This window comes from Caenorhabditis elegans, chromosome V (genome assembly GCF_000002985.6).
Source record: "Caenorhabditis elegans chromosome V".
NCBI lineage: Eukaryota > Metazoa > Nematoda > Chromadorea > Rhabditida > Rhabditidae > Caenorhabditis > Caenorhabditis elegans.
The window spans coordinates 12,151,186-12,174,762 of NC_003283.11; the positions used below are offsets into that span (position 1 = coordinate 12,151,186).

Here is a 23,577-nt window from a genome sequence, read left to right on the forward strand (position 1 = left end):
TATTCCCCATATTCTTAGGAACAAAATATGTTATTAAACTTTGAAAATATCATTATGTGACACGTTACACACCTTCCGACGTTCCGAAGTTAAATTGTCGCTGGCGCGCTAGTGTGGGTGTTTTTCTTTCTAATGATGTCTTCAGCGACTCCTGCCAGTTTAAAAAGTTTACTATTACTTTTTAAAATGACATTGACTGTAGAATACGTATTTCAAAACAATTCGTCCATTTTAATAATTTTCCGTTAGTGTGGCCATTGATTGAAGGGAGATAGGTTGAAAAGCTCAAAACGCGCACATTCGACTCGGTTTGAAAGTCAGGAGACGGCGGAATTTTTTGAAAATAATATATTTCAGATCTACAGTCCAACTTCTACTTTTGTGTAAAAAATTATGTCCCTATCATTCCAATGACCTGAGATATTACTGAATATGCAAGAATGTGTGAAAAAATCGCTCAATTTTTTGCGAAAACGGGATTTAGCTAGTTCCAAACAATTGTCCATTAGAAGCTGGATTCTAATGAAACTTGTTTTTCTTTTTTTGTATACTGTGAGAATATATTTTGTGGTTCTAAAATGCACAAAACACTACAGAAAAAATCAGTTTCAACATTTAGAGAACCTAAACTATGCAAAAAAAAGTTGCGCGCCAGAAGGGTGAAAACATGTTACACTCCCGACGCTGCCAAACTTCTGTTGTTCGACCAATCGAAAAGTTTTTTATGTTAGCTGATAGAAAAATATTTTGTCTATCAATAAAGTAACAAACCCTCATTTTTTAGTTTGTGAGACGTGAGATTTGCGTACAAAACTACGGTCCCCATAATTATGGGCCATCCTGTATATTATGAAGATAAATGGCACTTTGACCGCAAACCTATAGATCAAGTTAACTTTTATTTCCATTTTTTGATCAGAAATAAAAACACTTTGGAAGGTTCTTATGCTGTAATTTAAGCAATTTTTCAATGGTCATATCTGTTCACAACATTATTTGATTACTTCCAATATAAATGCCCAATTTTATATTGAACCAATGGTTAGAAACATCTCTTCTGCCTACGTCGTGATCAATTACATACTTATAAATCCTCTGTACTGTTCAGAATATAGTTTGACCTACAACCCGAGCGTGATTCATAATTGTTACTACTTTCATCATTGGTCATTACATGATCTTTCGATACTTTTGTGTTTTCTGAATATTTATATTGTCGCGCGACATTTGAATAATAGTTCAGTTGTTATATCCAGTAGGTGAACTTGATAACATGCACGTTTTCCACCAAAAATACTATGCAAAAAAGTCAGCTGTTAGGTTCTTTCATTCAGAAAAAGAACAATATGATTGTTTGTTCCAACCTTCTATGACAAATTATTTGTGCTTTAAAAAAGGAAATTCCTGTAATTTTTGTGTTGGGCGTCATTTGCGAACGATATAAGAATCAGGTGTTTCGGACGATTTCCAAAATTTAAGTTATGTAACTTTTTATGGATTGCACTCCATATTAACATTTATTATAACCCTGTAAAAAAGTAACTTTAACCAATTTTGTTCGTGACGATTCTGTAAAGTACTTGAAAACCTGTAAGTTATATAAGACAAGCATCATATCCATAAAACGCAATCTGATCTTTATTATTTCATAACTTAAGTTCCCACACCGAAGAGCACTTGATGATAAATTCTTACGTTTATACATTAATGAAATTTGGGTTTCTCCTATTGCCCTGAGAATTCTCTCTATAATATAATTTTCTTCTCAATATTACGCTCTTTATATCACCCATGATATCATGTTTTATGTCTGAACTCTCCCAAATTGTCATTCTGTTCACATTACTCATTCAAATATTGTGATCCACGTTAATCCGTTTGCAAAAATAGTTGGAGGCGGCGAAAGCGGGGAAAAGGTTTATAAGGCACCGAACCAACGTCACCATCAACATTATTCTGTCAAAAACCAACATGAACCCGATTTTTCTAGCTATTGCTACACTTTTCTGCGTTGTTATGGTTGCTGAAGCACAAGTAAATTAAACGGTTGAAATCTCTAATAAACTAAGACTGTATTTAGACTTGCTCCTGGGCAACATGGGGAGAGTGGTCAACTTGTAGTGATACCTGTGGAAATTGTGGAACTCAACAGAGGACACGTACATGTACAGGAGCTTCTACAACTTGTACATGTTCAGGGTGAGTGATGTGAAAGTTTGTTTAAAATCTTTCAAGTATCTAATAATAGTTTTTAGATCTTGTTTAAAAAGTTTATTTTTGTCTATAGGAGCTTCATTTTGAGTTCACACATATTTTTATATGGCGTACCAGTTTTATCCAATTTTAAGACGGAGCTTGACTCTGGTGTATTTTGAATAAATATACAAAATAGACACCAAAACTTAATGGAATACTTTAAAATTGTTTGTAGAATTGCCTAAACATTTGATAAAAATTAATAAAAAATTAAAGTTTCGGCTTCTTGAAACTTTTTTGAGAATTAAAGAACGTGAATAATTGTAATTGTTACTTTTCACTGTCTTCTTGATTTCATTTAGTTTCCCCACTGGTGCCCCATCCACCTTTCAACCAGCTCAACTCACGAACTTTGGTTTTAAATAAAGTGTTATTAACTTTCAGATTTCATATGAGCCAAAGTTTGAGACTCGTAAAACCTAAATGTTTGATCTGTTATATCGGAAGTTCTACCAAAAATATGGCTGAAAACAATAGTTCAGCACACTTGAAAGATTAAACTAACACCTTTTTTATGACAAAAACATGGGCACACTTGATCACAAAAAACTAAATTTTTGTGTTTCAGAGATTCGAGCGCACAACAAGTATGTGCACCTGCCATCTGCAGATTCCCTCGAACTGCTTGTTGTACTGGATCACCGGCTTCTGTTAATGGAATGTTTGAATGTGCTTAACCAATTAAATTTCCAATTTTTGAGTAGTTCAACTTAGAACTGTATTATTCATGCATTGTGCCTTTATAGATTACTGTACTTTCTGAATGTCATTATCTCTTCATGGTTAGATGAAATCACTGTTTGCAAAATAAAAAATAAAAATCAAGAGCATTTAAAGAATCCTTGCAATGAAGCAGGCTGCCCGGAGCAACAGCTTTTTCTCGGAAAAATACAAACGTCGTTGTTGCACGTCTGAAGTTCAGTTGTGTTTCCAGTACAGATACATGAAGCTGTTTGACTTGAACACGAGCGAGCTCTTGTCTGATTTCCACAGTTTCCACATGAATCTGAACAGGTTGTCCATGCTGCCCAGTTTGACCAGGTGCAATTCTGAACGTTTTTTTAATACGTAACTGAATTTTTTGTTGAAATTGTGATAAACCGAATTTATACGTGATCAACGACTTATTGACATGTTAATTTACAGAACTCACCTGACTGTGAACTGCTGCAAATAGTACTGCAGATAGAACAAGAATCGTAAGCCGGCACATGTTGTAGGCGAAAACAACAAAAAGAGATATTTCAGATTATTCTTGGCCAGAACGCTGTTCTGATTAATGTTGCCTAGGTTACTCACTATTTTTCCATTGTTTTTCATTTTTTGTAGCTTGGAACAGAAATTTCCTAAACAGCTAGAAAACCAAGAAATCCTATAATTTAGATTTCATGGATGTTTTCAGACAAAAAATCTAGAACTTTCCTAAAAACGGCTATATGTGTCACTTTATTTGTCAAAAAAATAGTACGTTAGTCTAATTATGCGAGATATAAGACACAAAAGAAGGAAATTGAAAGCGATTATAAGTTAATACACGTGGTTTCTAACAGGTCTTGTTTTTGAAAATCTCAATTGTCTCGAACGTTCATTCCAAGTGGAATACTTCGTCATTATTTGTAAGAGCTTGGTGTTCCGCCATCATATCCATTAAATTTTGCAAGTTTCGCCGTTTCGCTTCATCCATAGGTGTAATTCCAAAATCATCCTTTTCGTGTGGATTCAAACCACATTGCAGAAGATAGGCGACAATCTCTGGCTTATTCAGTGACGCGGCCTGTAGAAAAATCATATAAATATCAAGCATATGACGTGATTCACCTACCACATGCAACGCCGTCCGATTGTCATAATCCTTCTCGCCCATGTGAGTTCCGGCTGCCTCATTACACTTCAAAAGTTCCATGTCATTTTGGTACACAGCAAGACAAAGTTCCACACCTGAAAATAAAGTTTATCATCTCAGATGACATTTCATATCGACTGATATAAACGCGGCTTCGAAGAAACACATGAAAAAAGAACAGATTTCAGAATCCTAGAACACACCAATTTTTTGAGCTGAAGCATCAATGAATCCACCAGCGTCTCTGATCGCAATGATACAGTCCATGGCTTTTGCTTTCACTGCACACACAAGTGCATTATATCCAAACATATCTCTGAAATATGACATATGTTTAGTGTAAAAGTGATAAGTGAAACTAACTTGATGTGAACATTCGTTCCTATCTTAAGTAAATAATTGACAGATTCGAGATGTCCATTGGAGGCAGCAACATGAAGAGCAGTTCGAAGATTGTAATCAGTTGCCGAGAAATTGACTCCGGCTGCTTTCAGCGATTTCAGAATTTCTACGTCATTCGTCTTAGCAGCATTACAAAACATTGGTGGAAGAATGATGTCACGGAGCAATTGAACTTCTTGAGATGAAGAGACACGAAGGCATTTTGCGATATGAGGAACTGGAAATATATTTTTTAAATTTATGATTGATAAATATTTTTAGAAATAGTTACTTACTTATATCAAGCTCACGCATGGCTCCCTTTGAAGCAATTGTCATTTCACCACGAAGATTTGATTGCAGCATCTGCAACAAAAACATCTTAACCACTAAATATATTTATTGATAAGTTTGTTGATCATTCGATCAAAAATCGGCCGGTGGTTGATATTTTCAAGGTTAAAAGGAAAAAAACATGACTACAACATGAGTATTGAGGTATCCGAAATTTCAAAAAAAAATTCAAATAAGTGAATACAGTGTGAACTCGTAGCCGCTACAATTGTTATATTTCGGTAAAGTTGTAAGTTTTCAGAAAAAAAGTGAATTGTAACTTACACTTCTTTTCATTGGCAAGTCCCATTCATCTTTCCCTAACACGTAGCATAATTTGGCCATTGCGGCTTCCGAGGTCATGTCCGATCCAGGGATCACTCCGATGTCGTACAAAATTTTACCCGTTGCATAATTGACATCAACTTGTCCTTTCAGACACTGTGAGCAATTCACAACCATCACACCGCGAGCTATAGCTTCCTGAAATTTAAATTCAATATATAAATTATATCACTTTTCCTTTTTATACCTTCAAGGCCATAATAATGTCCTGTCGTCTAGTTGGCATGTTTCCAGATCCGAAAGTTTGTAAAATACACCCCCTCGTTGGTGGTTGTAAAAAAGCACGAACTGATTCAATAGTCATTGATGGAAAAATTCGAAGCATTCCTACGTCACGGCAAAGATTCTCATGAACAGTGAAAGCGGCAACCATGTCACTTCGGAAAATGGAATCGTAGTTAACTGCAAAATAATATTTAAAAAATTATTGAAGAATTGCATTATTAAATTACCCTTGATATTTATAGCCATCTGAGCTAATGGATGCATATTTGGACTGTCAAAAGCTTCAAGGGCAGAATTATCCAATTTTACTGTTCGATTTCCACGCATCAGTTTGTTATTGAAATAAACACAAACTTCGGGAATATCAAAATTTCCCGCGGTGATCAAAGCTCCGATAAGATTCTCCATTCCATCAGAACGTACTTCTGCAACTGGAATTTGACTTCCCGTGATAATGACTGGTTTTCCAAGATTTTCCATCATGAATGAAAGTGCACTGGCAGTATAAGCAAGAGTATCAGTTCCATGAAGAACAACAAATCCATCGTACTTGTGGTAGGCTTTCTTGATATCCGTAGCTATGCGAATCCAATCGTCAAATGTCATATCACAGGAATCGAGAAGTGGCTCGTATTCGACAATCTAGAAAAAAGCAAAAAATAAACACAACTTTAATGAAAGTGAACTAACCCAATAAACAACTCTCTTTTTCATGTTCCGAACTGGTGGAAGTGAGTATGGACGTACTGCAACATTTGAGTAGCTCTCTTCAATGTATCGACGATCATTCAATGGAGGAATATCGCGAAGAACCTCAGGAAGGTATCCGGGAACGGGACAATAAACTGTAATGAAGCATTTTTAAAAAGAAGGGAAACAAATGTTTGCACCTGAACTGCTTGCAAACAGCTTTTACTCTAATCCGTCTCTCTCGTTCTCATCTCAACCACGTCAGTCCACATGTGCTCAGATTTTTTTAATTTTATGAACTTCTCAGTCCAGCTGACTTTTATTTTAAATTTCATTGGCAAACATCATTTCTCAGTTTTTGTGTATTTTTAGATTAGACCATCAAAAACTTTCAATAAGTTCTATAATTGCTGTTTCCGGGCAAGAAGACCTTCAATGAGCTGCTGAATAGAAACACTCTTTCTGAGCAAAGAATGAATAAGTGTTCTTTTTGATCACCCATGTTTTGTCCGGTTATTACGAGCAAATAGTGGTCAAATAATCTGCATGCGTTTCATGTGCCCGCCACATGTAAAACACTGCAGCAAGTCGTTTGGAGAATGAAAGTGTATTACATAGTCCAGACGACACTTAACAGCGTGATTTTTGAAAAAGCGCTAAATATCGGAATTTTTAAAGATCACAAATATTTGATAAGGTTGAAGTGTTGGTAAAACTTATGCCGATCTATTTTTTAGATGGTTTTGAAGCCTTAAATCTCAATTGTAAGATAGAAGAAAATGAAACACACCTCCATCCGTTGTTTTCATTCCAATAGTTCCACCAGTGTAGAGAACGAGAACTCGTGACTCTGGAAGTGCTGACGGAGCGCCAATTTGCTGAGTTCCGGCGGTTTCTTGAACTTCGAGAACGAGCTCCTGGAAAAATTTAACATATTGCTAAAATTCTGCTCTCTGCGCCAATATATTTTGCAAACGTACAATCCTATTAACTAACCTCAATTGAACCTTTCAAAATGACAATAGGATCTTCAACAAAAAGCGGGGAACTGGTAAACGCTGGATAAAGAACTCCTACAGTCGCCATTTTTGCTCAGAAATATAGTTTCTGACGACGAACACGAGAGGAGCACCAGCTGCCAAACGTTCAACGAACGAAGAATACCAAATGCAGAGGAGGTCAACAGAAAAGAGGAAGATAGGCGGGGCCAAAAGAATGGGACGGTTTGAGGCGCTGCTGTTGCTGCTGCTGAAGAAATGGAAAAGAATGGCTGCGGTGCATCAGCACCCTTCCTCTCTCTGTGCTCTCCTCTATTTGCATACTCTCTTGCGACAACGTGGATGTGTGGGAGGCGAGAAGAAGAAAATACATTTTATGTTGCCCAATGGCAAAGGCTTTGGTTGCACCGAGATCAAATAATCAGCGGGTGCAGACAAAGTGTTATTTTTAATTGAAAATTGAGATATATGATAAGAGAAAAGCGGTTTGAATTATTTGCCAGATGCCGACAAAATACAAGGTTGTACGCCTTTAAAGTACGGTATCAAGTGGTGTCAGGATGTCCCATCACGGAATGATCTACAATAAATGCGGGAGTTTTTCGCTCAGAATAATGTGACATCAGCACGCTCTTAACCATAAGAAATCAGTTAAAAGTCAAAATCCCGCATATAGAGTAGATCAGCCCAAAATGAGACAGTCTGGCACCACGTACAATAACATAAAGTATTGATTTCGGAACTCAAAAATTGACATGGTCGGTCCTTTTAGTCTAATAATTGAAAATGAAGGATGCATTTTAATTCTCATTTTTCTAACTTGAAGTAAAATATGTTTTCTAATTTTCATAATCAAAACTTAACACGTTTTAGTCATCTACACAACTATGAGGAGGAGAATATGCTTCGTGTTTATTATTTTTACTTCGAACCCATGAGTTTTATTTCACTTATTAATTTTTTTTAAAAGAATATATCATTTTGATCATTTTCACTGGAAATAAGTTACTTTTACTTCATAAATCGGATCGCCTAAAGAAAATATGTTGTATCGTACTCAAGTTTCTCGAAATTCGAATCGAAATGTTTATTAAAGTGCTGAGAGAATAAATAATTTTTTTCGATTAAACTACGAAAATTGCAGATTAGCTTTTATTTTTTTTTAAATTTTTTTTAATTTATTACGATTTTTAGTCGTGAAAATAATATGCACAACAGGCAAAAAATAATAATAGAAAAAATACAAACAGAACACAATAGAGAAAAAAAAATCAATAGGAAATGCAAATCGGGAATATTCAAAGGCGAGATCAAGACGTGGAAGGGAAGAGGACAAATTACGAATAATATCAGATCAGTGTTGTTTCATAGTAGAAAGCGTTCTGTTAACAAAAAAGTGTCTCCTAAGTTTAGTTTTTCCTGTGCGCCAGACATATTTCTTTTTAGAACGAGTGTGGGTCTTTTATTGCTCAAAAAACTCAGATGTTTTTAAGTCTACTTTACCATTATTCATTCTGATTACTTGGATTCTGTCAATTATTTTATGTCTCGTGCTTAAGGTTTGGAGGTCGAATAGTTCGTTACGTTCCATGGCAGTTTTGTAATCTTTATCAGTTGGATTAATATACCTTTTTTTGATTCTTATTTTGATTTTTAATAGATTTACCTCCAAGTTACTAAGGTATTTTCTCATTAAATCTCATTAAATCTGGAAGTATTCTGCATGTTCCCCTGTTCGTAACTTTTTGTTCCTAACTACAAAACAGTTGACTAATAAACAAATAATTGGTCTATCGAATATCATCCAGTTTCTACTCAAAATCTACACCCATCTTGGCCCTAAATATCAGGAATCGTTTCGTCGACGAAAGACTGTCATGCACCCATTCTACTTCCAAATGTAGAAGAAAATCAAATGAGGAGTGTCGTTAGATAGCCATAAAATGATAGAATAGACACGTGTTGGACAATGAGGCAAACTTTATGTTGTACAATGTCTCCTAGGCTACTGTATACGTTTGGCGAAGATAAAACAACTGACCGTCGCTGAAATATTTCGAAGAAACGCGCCATCTTCGTGATGATGTTGGACGAGAAGTTGTTTTGGTAAATGGTTTTCATCTAGAATTTTCGAAGGTCGACGGTCCCAAATTGGAGATGTCAGTGATTTCTTCGGTGAGACTGAAACTTAAATTCATTTATGTTTTTGAAATCGTAAAATCTTCTTGTTTTTTATTGCTATTACTCGTCAAGGCAGGACTGAAAGTGACAATAAAATTTACAACATATCTACAAAGGTCATTTGTCAGATGGAGAAACAGACGAATAGGAGACAAACGTGTAACATTTGTACTTTTAAGATGTCTATAATAAAGCCAAACAGAGATTCGTATGTCTTAATTTTGACATTATGTGTTTTTTGAACAAAAATAAAACTATCAAAAAATCTTTGCATTCTACAGCAGGCATTTCACTCGGACGAGGTTTCATTTTAGTAATTTTGACTTGCTCAAAAATTGTTCAATTACTTCTAAATTGACTTTTATAATATAGTTAAGAAATTCAAGCAGTAGAGAAATTGTAGGAAAATTTTGAAACTCACGTCCATCACTTGTGCACGAACATCTTCGAATATTGATTGGTGGACACGTTCCATCACTCATCTTTTTGATAAAGGCACTTTTTGGTTTATATGCTGAAGTTTCATATTATATAGATCATTGATGGAGCATGAAAACAAAGTTGATAGAACTCAAGAAGATGAGAGAATTAATGAAAAAACATAGGTTATGAGAGTAAATAATCAATGAAAAACAAACAAGTGACGTTTCTTTTTTTTTCAAAAATCATTTGGGGGTTTCCCTTTTATCAGATATCTTATCATCATTTAACATGTCTTGAGAGATGACCCATGATATATCAAAAAAGCAAACTTGAAGGTCATTGATAAATTTATAACTTTTAATTCATCGGACTAGACCAGAAGGAAAATTGAAAAAAAACAGCAAAAAAGTGGTTTGTCGAAAGTGTGCACAAGCAAAAAAACGAGGACAAAAGTAAAGTAGAGCCATGAGACGCAGACGCTTCAATCCAATACTTATTTTCCTTTTTCATGCGTTTTCTCTCAAGAAAATACACACTCTAGTTTGAGAAAAAAGAGGTCCATAAATTTCTTCAAATGCTTTTTGCTGTGAACAAGGTACAGAAATTACATAGCTTCTCATCAAATTTCGCAATTTTTCAAAACATTGTTTTTGCACTTCTAGTAGAAACAAACGGCTGCGACAACACAGGAAGCAACGATTTTTTGTTATTTTTCATGACATAATACACTTATTTTCGGAAACGGATGACGAGCATTTTATAATATGCACCAGTTTTAATCAAGAGGAAAAATGAAGACTGGGTCAGTTTAAGGCCCGTTCAAAATAAAGTCTCAGATCAGTCTCTATTTTCATTTTTTCAATTACCTCGGCTTTAAATTAACTATGGTAAGCCTCACAGCCGCCAGTCATATTGAACTTTAAAAACATTTTTTTATAAAACTTTTGCCCATGTTTCCTCATTTTTTATTAATTTTTATTCTGCAAAAACTAAAGAACAAAACACAAAAAATCATCTAGTGGACGAATTGAATTCAGAACTTGAAAATTGAAAAAAAAAGAATGGAACGTGTCAAATAGAAAACGATTTGAAAACTTTGAAAAAAAAATACTTGAGCAACTCGGAAAGATGAGAAAAGAAAACAATCTTTGGTCAAATAGAAATGCAGTGATCTACTCTTCTGTCACGGACAACAGATGTATCAGGAATACTTGTAGTTCAAAGAACATATTCATGATTTTTTAAAAAGATTAATCAAGCTATTAATTAATTGAAACAAGTTTGAAAGTGGAATGGCGAAAATCGAAAATTTTAATTTGATTCACGTCCAAAAATTAGCCTTTTGACATAACTTTCTAGATTTATAAAATCCTGCAAAATACCTGCTCCCTGGAATAATCGCATTACAAATCCACGTGTCAGTGACGAGTAGATCATGGTTAGTATTGTTGAGATTAGTAAAATAAATAATAAACCAAGATTTTTCTACGCCGTTCGAATTTTCCCACTTGAAATTTAGACCACGTTAAAAATCTTTAAATTATTTTTGCAATGCTATTAGACATTTATCGGATTTTTTGAGCTTGTATCTTGAACCGTTAGTCTCGGCGATTCAGTGTTTTGCAGACTCATTATACCTTCACTACCTTCAGGAATGTCTTCTGAAAATCTCCACTTCTCCACGCAAGTCCCTTTTACAAGATGTTTGTCATTGATCACTTAACATGGCTATTACTTTGCTTCCGAAAAGGTATTCAAAACATCGGAAATTCACCCTACATACAAAATTAATACAAACTGAGAAATAAACTATGGAGCATAAATATTAGGCTCACGAGAACTCGTCATTTGTCATTTTTGAGAGTTGATTACACGTTGTTTTTTTTTAACAAGTTGGTGCCAATCGTCACTTTATTTCCAATTCATGTTGCGATGTTACAAAAATGAATAGCCAAAGGAGAAATGTTTTTAAATTTGATAATATCCATGCATAACTCAATAATAGTTGTCCTGCGAAATTTTATTTTGTTTAGAATGAGAGCCTACTGTAGGGATATAACATTTTGAACTCATTTTATTCGAAACAGATATTAATTCCCAAAAACACATGTCTTCTAGAAAAGTTCTGTTGATTTCATTATAAATGATATAAAATGGTTTTTGAAAAAAGTTTGATGCTTTCCCTATTTTTTACAATTGAACAACCGTTGAGAAACTAACTAGAAAAATGTGAATGTCAAAAGTCAAACTACGTCATTTTTTTCCTGCAAACACTTGTTTATTTTTTTGAATATTAAATGTTTAGTTTTGCAGGTCTAAAAGGCTATTCATAACAACAGTTAGTTATGATTTACATTGGATTCACGCATTTTTGGACTCCAATAATATTTGGTACTCTTTCTTACTTCTCCAACTCAATTTTCATTTATGTTGTTTTACTGAACACTCGGGCAAATATTGGGGCATACAAATATATGCTCGTTTGTTTTGGACTCTTTGATATTACATATTCAACAGTTGACATGCTTGTAGCCATGGGATCTCACAGTGAGGGTAATACATTCTGCGTTTTTGTGACTCACGGACCTTTTTCAAATGTAAGTTCAATATGCATTGGAGTAATCAAACTATGCTTAAATAGACATTACTAAATTTTATAAAATTACCTGGCAAAGAAGCTAGTTTGTGTTTAAAAATTGAAAGAGAATTAACAACTTTAATTTTGAAATATAATTTCAGTACCTTGATCTTGGATTTTTTGCTCCTTGTGTCCGATGCATGTTTTTTTCATTAAGCTATGGTGTTCTCGAACTTCATTTTATTTATCGATATGTTGCACTTTGCTATCCCAAACGGCTCTCACATTTTGGGGATCCCAAATGGATCTTAATTATGATTTCAGCGGTATTTGGTCAAGGACTTTTGTGGTTTTTTTCTGTATATTTTCTTATGTGGCCAGATTCTGAAACGAGATCGTACCTTGTTATTCCCTTTCGTAGAGACTATAATGCAGATGTTCATAAAATTCCATTATTGGCTAGTACCTATTGGGGAGCATCAACACAACTAATTCTGCGAACTTCAACTGCGATCATTATTGTAACACTTATTTCCTGCTTCACAATATGTTTCTGCATTTGGATCGGATGGACGGTCAGTAAAGTTTTTATGAGGGGGTTTCATAGTTTTAGAGATGTTCCGGAATCACAGGAACTATGCTATACGCGATCTCACGTGCTCGCATTGCTTGTGCGAAGTAGTTCATCTTAAAATTTGATTTTCAGATACAATCAAAATTGAAAGTAGCTGACATGAGTAAAACTACTAAAAGAATGCACAGAAACCTTCTGAAAGCTCTGGCCATTCAAACTTTCATTCCATTTGCAATCAGCTACATCCCATGTGTTGTCGCTTGGTCTGTTCCAATTATCCACGTGGATACTAAAAGGTACGGTCGAAAACTCATTTTATTCACTAAATTTTGCATATTCCAGTTTGAACAACTATACTTCTATCATAGCTGTAGCTGCATTCCCATTCATCGATCCTTTGGCTATCATGGTTTTCCTCCCTGAATATCGAAAATTGTTCACCAAAATATTCCTCCCATTTCTATATAATTCATCCACAGTTTATCCAGAATCCACTGTCCGAGAAAGTTCGGGAAGAGGATAATATGACAATCTTAATATTTTTTCCGTGATTGCTTTAAGGATTTATGTCCAAAAAGATACCTAATAATTGTTATAATTATAGCATAAAACTCAGACAAAAAACGTCTTTCTTCATTCAAATTTGGTGTTTGGTTACGCACAAGCAATAAAAAACCCAATGATTTTGAAAACTGAATTGTTTCCATTTTTCTAGTTTGAGTAAAGTATTACCATTTTGATATATAATTTTACTGTTTTGAGAAAATTTCCCATTTCATTATTTTTTAGCGCAGAACAAATGTATGTTGTCAATTTCACGTATTTAATTTGAAAGTTTAAAATAATTTAATCTAAAGTATCAAGACTAATGAAAAGTTTTTAAGTATTTATTATTATTTTTATTTAAAAAAAGATTTCCAACGTAAATGAAACCCAGTTTTTAAAACAGTTCAAATTATATGCCAATATATAACAACTTTTACATATATGAATTTGAATATTGTGAATTTGTAAATTTGGCGGGACTTCCATTTATGTTTTTTAAAAAGTATTTTCATCAACTTTAGAACAAATGCTATTTAAAGTTTTTGGTATTGTGCTCTACGCACTTTATCTTACAAGAGAACACTTTGAGAAAACAATTTCTGGTATTTGTAAGATCTTGTGATATCCGTGAGCTACGCGAAACAGACGTTCACATGACTCTCGTCTGTTCGTTTTTATTGTAATCGTCTGCTCCCGTATTCAAATTGAAAATTTCCCGGAGGAATATAATTGTTATTATTGAATCATACGATACAATTTTGATCTACGTTCAGAATTTTATGCTTTGCTTTACATTCATAGTATTGTTTCAGAGTTGTCTATTAGTTGGTTTTTTTAATACTATTGTGTTTTTTTTTAGTTTTCAAGTTAAATTCTTCCGATTCATCGATAACAGAAGTAACTTTATAGCTATTATATATGTTGGGTTCATTCATTTTTGGGTGCCAATAATTTTTGGCATTCTCTCGTATTGTTCAAATTCAGTGTATTTGTTCGTTGTTTTAACCAAAAGTCGTTCTACAATTGGAGCATATAAGTATATGCTCATGAGTTTTGGAGTCTTTGATATAATGTATTCAACAGTTGATATGGTTGTGGCCATGGGATCTCATAGTGAAGGAAACACATTTTGTCTGTTTATATCTCATGGACGTTTTGCTGATGTAGGCTGTTTTGTAATTTCAAAGTCAAATCCTTTAATTATCAAGAAAACTGGCTAAAAATGTTTTTTTCATCTTTAAGAAAAACATTTTTTAGTTAAAAATGAAACATTCACAAAGATTCCATCTTTCACTATGCTATCCAATTATACATTTTTAGGACCCGGAAATGGGATTTGTTGCCCTCTGTGTCCGATGCATGTTTTTCTTATTAAGCTATGGAGTTTTGGAAGTTCATTTTATATATCGTTACGTTGCTATTTGCCGCCCACAATGGATTTCTTACTTCACAAATCCCAAATGTATTATCATTCTTATTATTGGAGTCTTCGGGCAGGGAATTGTCTGGTTCTGTTCTGTTTATTTCTTCATGTGGTCAGATGATGAAATGAGATCTTACTTAGAGACACCATTCTATCGGGATTATAATTCAGATGTTTATAAAGTCCCAATACTTGGAAGTACTTATTGGGGTGCCTCCACAAAACTCATCGTATCAACAGGAATCGTTATTATTTCCATAATTTCTTGCTGGACAATATATTTCTGCTTGTGGACTGGTTGGACGGTTAGTAACAACTTTCTTTTAAAAGAAAGAAAATAGTAATTCATAAAGTTCAGATTCATTCGAAGCTGAAGGTGGTAGATATGAGCAAAAATACTAAAACAATGCACAGAAATTTGCTTGGTCTGTTCCAATCATCCATGTGGATACTAAAAGGTTGAGCAAGTTCTAATTTTTAAAATTATTTTTATGCTTCAGTCTCAACAATTTCACTGCAGTCATTGCTGTGGCTGCATTTTCATTTGTGGATCCTCTAGATATCATGTTGTTTCTTCCGGACTATAGGAACGCTCTCTACAAAATATTTGTTCCATGTTTGTTCAAGCCAGTCGCAATTTATCCAGATTCCACAGCAAGAGAAAGTTCCAACAGGAGCTGATTTTTGATCAAACAGCAAAAGCGCTACTGTAGCAAATTTTGCATTATCCCAATAAATTTTTACCCCTGGTCTTACATTTAAAAATAAATACTGTGAATGCCAAATGAAAATGTTTATTTCCCATCAAATAAATGATGCTAAAACTAAATGGCAAAGTTTTTGATGAATGTTTCCTCAATCTTTGGAAATGTTTTGTCCATCGATTAGTTTGAGAATCGGTGCTTGCGTTGGTATCTGAAAATGTAAAATTATGAGTTTTTTCTTTGATCTTTAATTTTACCCATCGTACCGCCTCCTCCTCCAACAGCAGAGTCGCTTCCTCCGGAAACTCCGGCATCTCCACCTCCTCCTCCTCCTGCGATAGCTCCGCTTCTTGGTGGGCATGGGCAGTATGCGGCATCGCTTCCTGGTGCACCGTCTTGTCCTGGTCCTCCTGGTTGACCATCAGCTCCAGCAGATCCTGGGTTTCCGTCTGGTCCTGGTGGTCCGGCTGGTCCAGCTGGTCCTGGTCCGCTTCCTCCTCCTGGAGCTCCGTCTGGTCCTGGTGGTCCTGGTGGTCCGGCTGGTCCGGCTGGTCCTGGAGAGCTGATAGAGCGAGTTCCTGGGGATCCCGCTTCACCATCGTTTCCTGGAGCTCCTGGGTTTCCGTCTGGTCCAGGTGGTCCTGGTGGTCCAGCTCCTCCAGCCTCTCCTGGGCTTCCAGCATCTCCATCAGCTCCTGGATTTCCGGCTGGTCCAGCTGGTCCAGCAGATCCATCTGGCCCTGGTGGTCCTGGTGGTCCCGCTGGGCACCCAGAAGCCTGAGCGGCGCATTGGCATCCTCCACCACCTCCAGAAACAGCAGCAGTGGCATACTGTCTACGGACTCTTCCGGTGATCTGATCGAATCGGAATCCTGGTGAGTTTCCAGTTTGAACCATTACTCCCCATGCATCGTCAGCGTACTGCTTGAAATTGCTTAAATCGGAGATAACCTCATCTTGGAAGTTGCTAATATCGGTCATCACATGGATGGCCGAGAAAATAGCAGTAAGAGCTGCCAAGGCAGATGCGCTTGTTACGACGAATAGAAGAACTTGGACGTGACCCATTCCTAAAAGTACAATTTTTTAACTTTCGAAAAATTAAGTTTTTTAAGGATAACTTGAAAACTGTCAAAGAAAGAATGACATGCTTTTCCATTGAATTCACTCTTTTTATACTAAACGTTTCTTGTGAATTGCTTCCAGTAGTGTAACCATACTGGTTTCTTTTTTCTGATATGATAATAGTTCAGATAACAAGAACTTGTTATTCACTTCTTTAATGATATCGATGAATTCCTTATAGCAGTTTGGAACATGTTCTGATTACTACTTTTTATAATGTGAATATTTTCAAAAAATATTTATTTTGATTGGAAGAAAAGAAAAACTAAAAATTGGTGAGATCTCGAATACACATAATAAAAATACCATAGAAAATAAAAATATGTTAACCAATAATTTAGAGGTACTTGCATCTATTTTGAGATATTTCATATTCACCCGACAAGTGTTCCCGTTAATTGATAAAGAATGCTACGCATGAGACATTGGAGATGGAATCGTGGTGCTCAACGGAATTCGGCTCTGATCATTACTCATTTCGAGCACTTGGAACGATTTGCTGTGCTCTTGTTGTAATGTTGTCTTCTCTCGAAGTTTCCTGAATGGCATAAAGTTATATATAATGGTTAATTTATAAGAAGACGAACCTTGAGCTTCTTGTAATGTTCTGCCGAAGGAAATACATGTTCACTGGAACCAATGGGAACTGCAGAAGATACAAAATATAAACAGCTGCGTCCGCCTATAAATAAACATTATAGTGCGGGTTTTCTTAACTGTCAATGCAGTATTTTTACCTGAAGAAAAACTCGTCGAATGGAGATATTTCCATGCTCTCGCAATGAGTAGAACTCATCAACGACCTACAATAAGCCAAATAAGATAGTTTCTGTTTCCTAAAAATTACCTGAAGGACATAATTTGGCAAATTTAGTACTAAAGTGAGCGTTGCAGAAATGAGACATCTTTTGATTGCATTTATTCTTCGTTTTTCAGCGCTCTGTAAACGGCTAGGAAATTAACTTGTTAATGAGTAAGTACTTTTAATCGAAATTGCGACCAAAATTTTAAAATTTTTAAAATTTGGTACCCATTTACCTCTAAATTTAATTTTGAAACAATTTTCATGTTATCACTTCTATTATTGTTTCTTAAATCATCAGCAGAAATTAATTTGAAAGGTGTTTGCCATGGAACTTTTGACACCAAAACTGAGATATCCGCTAGAACAGTTAACATGAATGGAATGAAGAATGTAATTGTGCTTTCAACGAGAACAATGATCTTTGATGAGCTGAATATGTGTTTTGTAGAGTTAATTGAAAAACTTAAGAATCACCTGCTGAAGTACGGATCCTCTGCACAATACGTGCCTTGGCTATTGTTTCCCGGAGAGAAGCTAAGCTCGGTTATTGTAATTGGAGCCCAGATTTGGCACGTACAAGAGATTAACAAAATTCTAAATTAGACATTAAATTTCTCAAACTATCAATCAATAAACTTACATAAGTAGTGTATTCCAGGTACTACGTGGGAGTCTTCGTCTAGAACGAAGTGGAAAGAAAACATGAAGAAAACGTTGTGAATACATTCCAACCCATGTCCAATGTATGAAACAAGATGCCGAGTTGACAAGGAATGCAGAAAATTTGCAGATCATAAAGCCAGGAAGATAACCTGGAAGGCCATATGACGTTTCCGTTCATTTGGAAAAAAACGTTAAGTTTATAGAAACGAAAAATCCAATTTTGTTCTGAATTCAAGATGTTTTGGAATATTAGTTACTTAAAGGTAACATCGTCAATGGTAAAAATTAATTATTTTGCGCATCAACAAAAGTAACACTTTTCAAATAATTTTATAATTTTTTATTTTAATTTTGTAATTTTTTCTAATAATTTTTTCTTTTTATTTGCTCAAAAAGTGACAAAACTCACTATCAGTTTTCGCCAAAAAGTACGTTTGTGTAAATTCAGAAATTTATCAAAACTTTGATTATTATACAAAATATAATTATAATGCGAAAAACTATTTTTCTATACTTTTCTAAATCCCATTGTCTCTACATCACTTTCAAAGCGAAATATTTTTTCAAGGGTCAGTATGGTAGAATTTTAGTAGATGAGGTTAGAGCGCGGTTAAATCAATAAAATTTCGTTTCGGACAGCTCATAAAAAAAATGTTAATTAGTTAGGGGCATTTCAAAAAACTTACTATAAACAAAATTAACATTTTCCGAGACAACCAATGTGAAGACAGTAGATAGTAGCACAAAATTGCCGGCGATGATCCCACACATGTATGGAAAGTATTGTGAATTCCGATGTGGTCTTATCAAAACCATAATTATCACAAGTACTGGCAGAGTAATTGAAGTGACAGCAATGATTGAGTAGAACAAAAGACGGGATGAGAATGCCCATTCCCGTAAAAACTGTTCTTCCTCTGCCGAGCTCATTGAGCTGTAAAAATGTACAATTTGAGTTTTAGACAAGCACAAATTGAGCTTAGAAGTGAGACTTGAGAAGTATAGAAAATGATCAGAAATGAGAGAGGAAATATGAAGAAGATTGGATCTAATTGCTATCTATTCTTGTCTCAAATTAGAAATTAGAGAGTTCGATGATCGATGCAACTATTGAAATATGAGAAAAAGGAAGCAACATATTAGTATTAGCCAAATTATTAACCAAAACGTTTCAGAAGATTAATAAGCTGAACTACTTCTAAGAAGCAAATGAAACAAATAAATCTCGTGGTTAAGATATTGTGTGGATATCTGAATTCTGGAAGACAGATGCAATTTTAATTGAAGTTTCGAAAGAGGAAGAATGAAAACGTTTCATGATGATGTGAAAAATGTCATTCCAGACTGAAAGTTGCAATTAAAAATTTTCAAATAACGCGATGAGCGGATAAAGATGATTTTGCCATGCTCAGAACTCATTTTTTGTACGGTACAATTTACTTGAATGTGGATTTGTGGCTAGTGACAAATATTGGCAGTTTCAATTTCCTGAATCAAATCTGAAGCGGTTGCAATGTATGAAATAATTTCAATAACCCATTGAAATAACTTCAAAAACCCACATTTTATTTTCAAAGAAATGAAAAATTTGGGTCTTTAACTTATCTTATGAATGCAAGTTAAAATTCTGTGGCAACTTCTTTTAAACAAACCTGCTGAATATTAATTTTTGGCGTTTTAGTTTCTGTTTCCTTATGCATTCGAGAAAGGCAATAAATAGATTTTCCACCAGAAATTGATTAGTCGATTAGGCATAAATTGTTTGTTGTCGCTATAAATTCTGATTTGTGACGCACATGCGGAAAAGAAAATAATCAAAATTTATGTTCCATCTTCATCAGCAAACAGAAAATGCCAGTTGAGAAGTTTTTATTTGGCTTAAGAAGGTTATGATTTTAAAACAACAATTGCTTAAGTAAGCCAAACATTGGAAAAAAATATCGCGTTGAATTTGTGAGATGCTCTAATTTTTGGGTTACGGCTGTGTATTAAACATAAGTATTAAACAAAAGAACTTGGCAATACAAAATTCGTAGAGAAACAAATTTATTTGTTGGTCGACATCCAAAGTTATGAAAAGTGAACACTTCTTTTTGACCACAAATTTTAAAAATCAAAGAGTTTTTTTCAAGTGTTACTATGATTTGGACCATTTTTGCACCTTTTGAGTAATTTTAACAATTTTCCAACAAAAAAAAAGAATTTATTTGTTGAAATTATATAAAGAACAATTTTGAGCTTGGGGAAAAATGTATTTTACAAATAACTTTGTGCTTAATCTATTTGGTCGCAAAAAATGATTAATTGCAATAAAAGATTATCAAACCGTAACAGAAAAATGATGATTTAAAGCTTCTTTTTTTGGTGATATTCTACCAAAATACATATTCACAATCTTTTCAAATCGAAGTTTGTCAGAAATCACGTAGATTGAATATTATTATCGTCATTTTTAATTCAAAATATTCAACAATTTTTCATCATTCTCTCGTTTTTTTTGCTGAAAGCCGAACAGCAGATTAACAGCTTGAATTCAACTACGTAAGATGAATGAATAACAGCATGTGATCGGTTTTTTGAATAAAAAAGTTGTTAGAGACGACAAAATGGATGACTGGGGAAAACAAAGAAACGAATTTAGCAACTGAGAAAAATGGAGTAAAATTCAAAGAAGAGGAATATTTGTTTTTTCTAGATAAACAAACATTCAATAAAACTTTTTTTTGAACATTTTCAAACTCTGTTGTTTTACTTGTTAAATTTTTAATTCTGAAATCAATTTCAAACGTATTCTTGACACATCATCAGAAAAATTCATAAATTGAATTACAAAATAGCATCATATGTAAAAGTTAGGAAACAAAAAATTAAGAAACATCATAGACTTTGTTTTCCAGCTGCAACTATCTAGAACAACCTGTTATCAATTTTATTCGTGGGTTAGGCGATCTGACATGTTTAAACTTTCTTTTCCTGCTCTCTTTTTTTTAGTAACAAATGACGTCAATGAATAGCTGAAAAGAGTTTATCTCTTATTTTAAACTTTTACTCTTAAAATGAAAATAAGTAAAAAGAACAAAAGACGGGTTCCGATTAAATGTGGAAGCTATGAATGATGCGCGCTTCATTGAGCAAACTACATAAATGGAGAATTAAGAACATTGCTTCCAGAAATCACTTGTTAAAAATCAAAGAAAAAAAAATCATATTACAACACTGAAAATCCTCGGAATATAGGAAAAATTCGTATAAAATTGAAAATAGATTACGCTGAAAATTGCAAATTTTTTCACGAGAGATTTTGCAAGGATTGTAGGAATCCCACCCGAATAAATTATATTTCCGAAATCTGAGAGCCCTTAGAAAAGCTAAAATATATTTGAAAAACAATCAGTCGAAAGTTCATGTTGTTGGCTTTTGCATATTTTCCAGGATGAACTTTTCCAGCATTGCAAGCTCATTTTTTAGCATTCGAAAGTCGATTTCACGTTTGGTGGGCAGATGGAAACAACAATTGTAGTTAAGAGAGGGCTATAAATTTTGAGTTTTTCGTTTTTTTTTTGTGCGTCTGGAAAAAATTGATTTTTTCTCCTTTCTCAAAAAAAAAAGAGTCGGGAAACGGGAAACTCATAAAGTTGGACTTTTTTTTTCAAAATCATGAGTAGCAAAATTGTAACTGGAGAGCAACAATTTATGGCTAATTATTTGAATTTTTATTGGTGAAACTAGCAAAAGTTGTTGAGCAGTTAGAAATTTTTTCCATCAGAAAAAAGTTTTTTACAAAGTTTTTGCAAGAAAGTATCTACTTAGGTATTCATAGCAAATGTGATACAATAAATTGAAAAAAAGAAAAGAAAACTATTTCTAATGAGATGAGTGCTGACACAAAAGCAAAAAATGAAAATTTCAACGCTTTGAGTGAACGTATGCATAAAATGAACAATATCTGATTAGATATTCTTCAATTTGGAAAAAAATGAGGAAATATGAACATTGACGGTGAGTCACGGAACAGAAAGAAAATTAAGGACTGAAAAGTGTAGTTTTCAATAATTATTTAACAGTAAAATAACGAAGCAAAAAACGAGGTACGAAGGAAAAAAGAGGAAATGACAAGAATTCAAGCTCAGAGAGCAGCTGAACCTTCTTCTTAGAACTATTTAGTATAATTTGTATTTTTTTTTTCCTTGTCGGCTATGATGCCGTATATTAATTTAAGCTTGATAAACTCTGATCATTAGTTTTTTCTATGGTTTTTTTTTGCGTAACAACGAATATTTACAAACACTATTGAATGAATAAACTAGTTTAAGATAATTGAAACGTTAAGTTACGATGTAGCCTGAATTTCTAAGAATTCTCATCAGAAAAAACAGAAAATATATGGTTCTCATTTGATGACAGCAAGATTCTGCTGCTTCTTTTTTTCAAATTAGCATTGTTAGATGAAAACTCAGAAAAAGAGTCAACATTACGCTAAAACTGCTTGAAGTTCGTCAATTTTATTCCCAACATTCACCTGCTGAAATACTGAAAGCTCATACTTTTGGAGACTACATTGATGCTTCTTAAAAAATGATTAAAACACGATATGCTTGATCCCAATCCGATTTATTCCAAAATCCGTACGAGATGTGTCTGTGCGTACGCAGTGTAACTCAATCAAACAATTAAGTGTTTTCAGAGAAATCGCCAATTTAAAAAGTCTATGGAAAAATATAGATAATTTAATTTTAAAAGCTCAAAGATTTGGATTTTGTTTTAAACTGAAATCTATTAAATCAGTCTTTAGTCCAAAAAATCAAGTTATTGTTGTTTTCATAAAACATTAGCAACAATGCATTATTTATGAGACAACTGTGTAAGAATGGTCTTTTGAAAATGTTGAATTCGAGAAAATATGTGTGTTTTTAACTTGAAGACTATCCGATTACACATAATCTTCATAAATAAAAGTTGTCAAAAGCTATACACGGAAAGCTATAAATTAATAGTGGCTCACCAAAAAACACACAAATTAAGTGACTTCCATCAATATTTAATTCTAGTCTATTCCGGAGATTCGCAACTGCGATTATTCTAGATTTTCATGCTATGTCTCTGTGATAAATAAGGAATAACGCCTACCTACAAGGCCGATTTATAATGACTCATTATAAATCGGCAATAAAACAACTTTTTTTTCCAATTTTTGATCAGATTATCACGAAGTTGGCTGTTGTAATCCGACGTGCATATAGCTGAATTACACTTTGAAAAATAAATTTGAAAATTTGAAAATCCACCTGTCTACGAAGTTTTTGATTTTTTATTTTAGACGGTTAACAACTCAAAAATCGCTTTAAATAACATCAGGAAACATTTTTGAATGAATAAAATTTCCATAGAATAAAGTAAAAAAATGTTCAGTTTTTCGAAACGAAAGCCTCGAGAGAGAAATTCATTTTAAAGTGAAAAGTGAAAACTATGTGGCACAGCGTCTTT

The 23,577-nt window shown here is 34.0% G+C and overlaps 6 protein-coding genes, 2 non-coding genes and 1 pseudogene across 14 annotated transcripts; 5 read left to right on the top strand and 4 right to left on the bottom strand.

Annotated features, from left to right (window-relative positions):
- Positions 1-1,971: 1,971 nt before the first annotated feature.
- Positions 1,972-2,933, top strand: C27A7.8 (the record flags this gene model as incomplete). 2 transcript variants are annotated; one of them, NM_001129393.4, is made up of 3 exons in its annotated part: positions 1,972-2,034; positions 2,081-2,199; positions 2,825-2,933. In NM_001129393.4, 3 exons carry the CDS (start codon positions 1,972-1,974, stop codon positions 2,931-2,933), a joined length of 291 nt encoding a protein of 96 aa, NP_001122865.1. The 2 variants fall into 2 exon arrangements, with proteins under 2 accessions (NP_001122865.1, NP_001023683.2); NM_001028512.7 differs by having other exon boundaries at positions 2,017-2,034.
- A 144-nt stretch (positions 2,934-3,077) lies between these two features.
- C27A7.9 (ShKT domain-containing protein) lies at positions 3,078-3,469 on the bottom strand (the record flags this gene model as incomplete). Its single annotated transcript, NM_001028513.1, has 2 exons — positions 3,078-3,305; positions 3,410-3,469. The coding sequence occupies 2 exons, from the start codon at positions 3,467-3,469 to the stop codon at positions 3,078-3,080; spliced, it is 288 nt and encodes a 95-aa protein (NP_001023684.1).
- Positions 3,470-3,681: 212 nt separating this feature from the next.
- C27A7.5 lies at positions 3,682-11,135 on the bottom strand (the record flags this gene model as incomplete). 5 transcript variants are annotated; one of them, NM_073648.5, is made up of 13 exons in its annotated part: positions 3,682-4,030; positions 4,079-4,194; positions 4,303-4,415; positions 4,463-4,718; positions 4,777-4,846; positions 5,099-5,296; positions 5,346-5,560; positions 5,611-6,025; positions 6,074-6,228; positions 6,864-6,990; positions 9,113-9,252; positions 9,674-9,766; positions 11,058-11,135. In NM_073648.5, 13 exons carry the CDS (start codon positions 11,110-11,112, stop codon positions 3,842-3,844), a joined length of 2,142 nt encoding a protein of 713 aa, NP_506049.1. The 5 variants fall into 5 exon arrangements, with proteins under 5 accessions (NP_506049.1, NP_001122864.1, NP_001122863.1 ...); NM_073647.6 differs by having other exon boundaries at positions 3,692-4,030; positions 9,113-9,258; positions 11,058-11,132; NM_001129392.3 differs by lacking the exon at positions 11,058-11,135 and having other exon boundaries at positions 9,674-9,813.
- An 885-nt stretch (positions 11,136-12,020) lies between these two features.
- On the top strand, positions 12,021-13,350 carry srj-4 (Serpentine Receptor, class J; the record flags this gene model as incomplete). Its single annotated transcript, NM_073650.1, has 4 exons — positions 12,021-12,272; positions 12,415-12,828; positions 12,960-13,123; positions 13,170-13,350. 4 exons carry the CDS (start codon positions 12,021-12,023, stop codon positions 13,348-13,350), a joined length of 1,011 nt encoding a protein of 336 aa, NP_506051.1.
- A 934-nt stretch (positions 13,351-14,284) lies between these two features.
- Positions 14,285-15,477, top strand: VC27A7L.1 (annotated as a pseudogene). Its single transcript has 4 exons — positions 14,285-14,536; positions 14,694-15,101; positions 15,155-15,240; positions 15,297-15,477. Coding segments are annotated over exons 1-4 (927 nt in total).
- A 43-nt stretch (positions 15,478-15,520) lies between these two features.
- col-37 (Nematode cuticle collagen N-terminal domain-containing protein) lies at positions 15,521-16,568 on the bottom strand (the record flags this gene model as incomplete). Its single annotated transcript, NM_073652.3, has 2 exons — positions 15,521-15,711; positions 15,767-16,568. The coding sequence occupies 2 exons, from the start codon at positions 16,566-16,568 to the stop codon at positions 15,521-15,523; spliced, it is 993 nt and encodes a 330-aa protein (NP_506053.1).
- Positions 16,338-16,562, top strand: ZK863.10. The gene has a single exon (NR_069687.1). It is a non-coding gene; the product is annotated as an Unclassified non-coding RNA ZK863.10 (non-coding RNA).
- Positions 16,569-16,848: 280 nt separating the features above from the next.
- ZK863.1 (G-protein coupled receptors family 1 profile domain-containing protein) lies at positions 16,849-19,029 on the bottom strand. The gene is made up of 8 exons (NM_073653.4): positions 18,780-19,029; positions 18,071-18,242; positions 17,905-18,024; positions 17,664-17,859; positions 17,473-17,565; positions 17,363-17,428; positions 17,213-17,307; positions 16,849-17,163 (listed from the first exon to the last, which is right to left on the bottom strand). The coding sequence occupies exons 1-8, from the start codon at positions 19,021-19,023 to the stop codon at positions 17,037-17,039; spliced, it is 1,113 nt and encodes a 370-aa protein (NP_506054.2). The 5' UTR covers positions 19,024-19,029; the 3' UTR covers positions 16,849-17,036.
- On the top strand, positions 17,659-17,939 carry ZK863.12. Its single transcript, NR_069688.1, has one exon. It is a non-coding gene; the product is annotated as an Unclassified non-coding RNA ZK863.12 (non-coding RNA).
- Positions 19,030-23,577: the final 4,548 nt, after the last annotated feature.

Excerpts from the sequence above, each read along its gene's own strand:
- ZK863.1 (NM_073653.4), bottom strand. The coding sequence starts at position 19,023 with ATGAGCTCGGCAGAGGAAGAACAGTTTTTACGGGAATGGGCATTCTCA. Across the intron at positions 18,243-18,779 it reads AAATGTTAATTTTGTTTATA|GTTATCTTCCTGGCTTTATG; the intron begins GTAAGTTTTTTG and ends ATGGCCTTCCAG. Across the intron at positions 17,308-17,362 it reads TTCGACGAGTTTTTCTTCAG|GCGGACGCAGCTGTTTATAT; the intron begins GTAAAAATACTG and ends GTTTATTTATAG.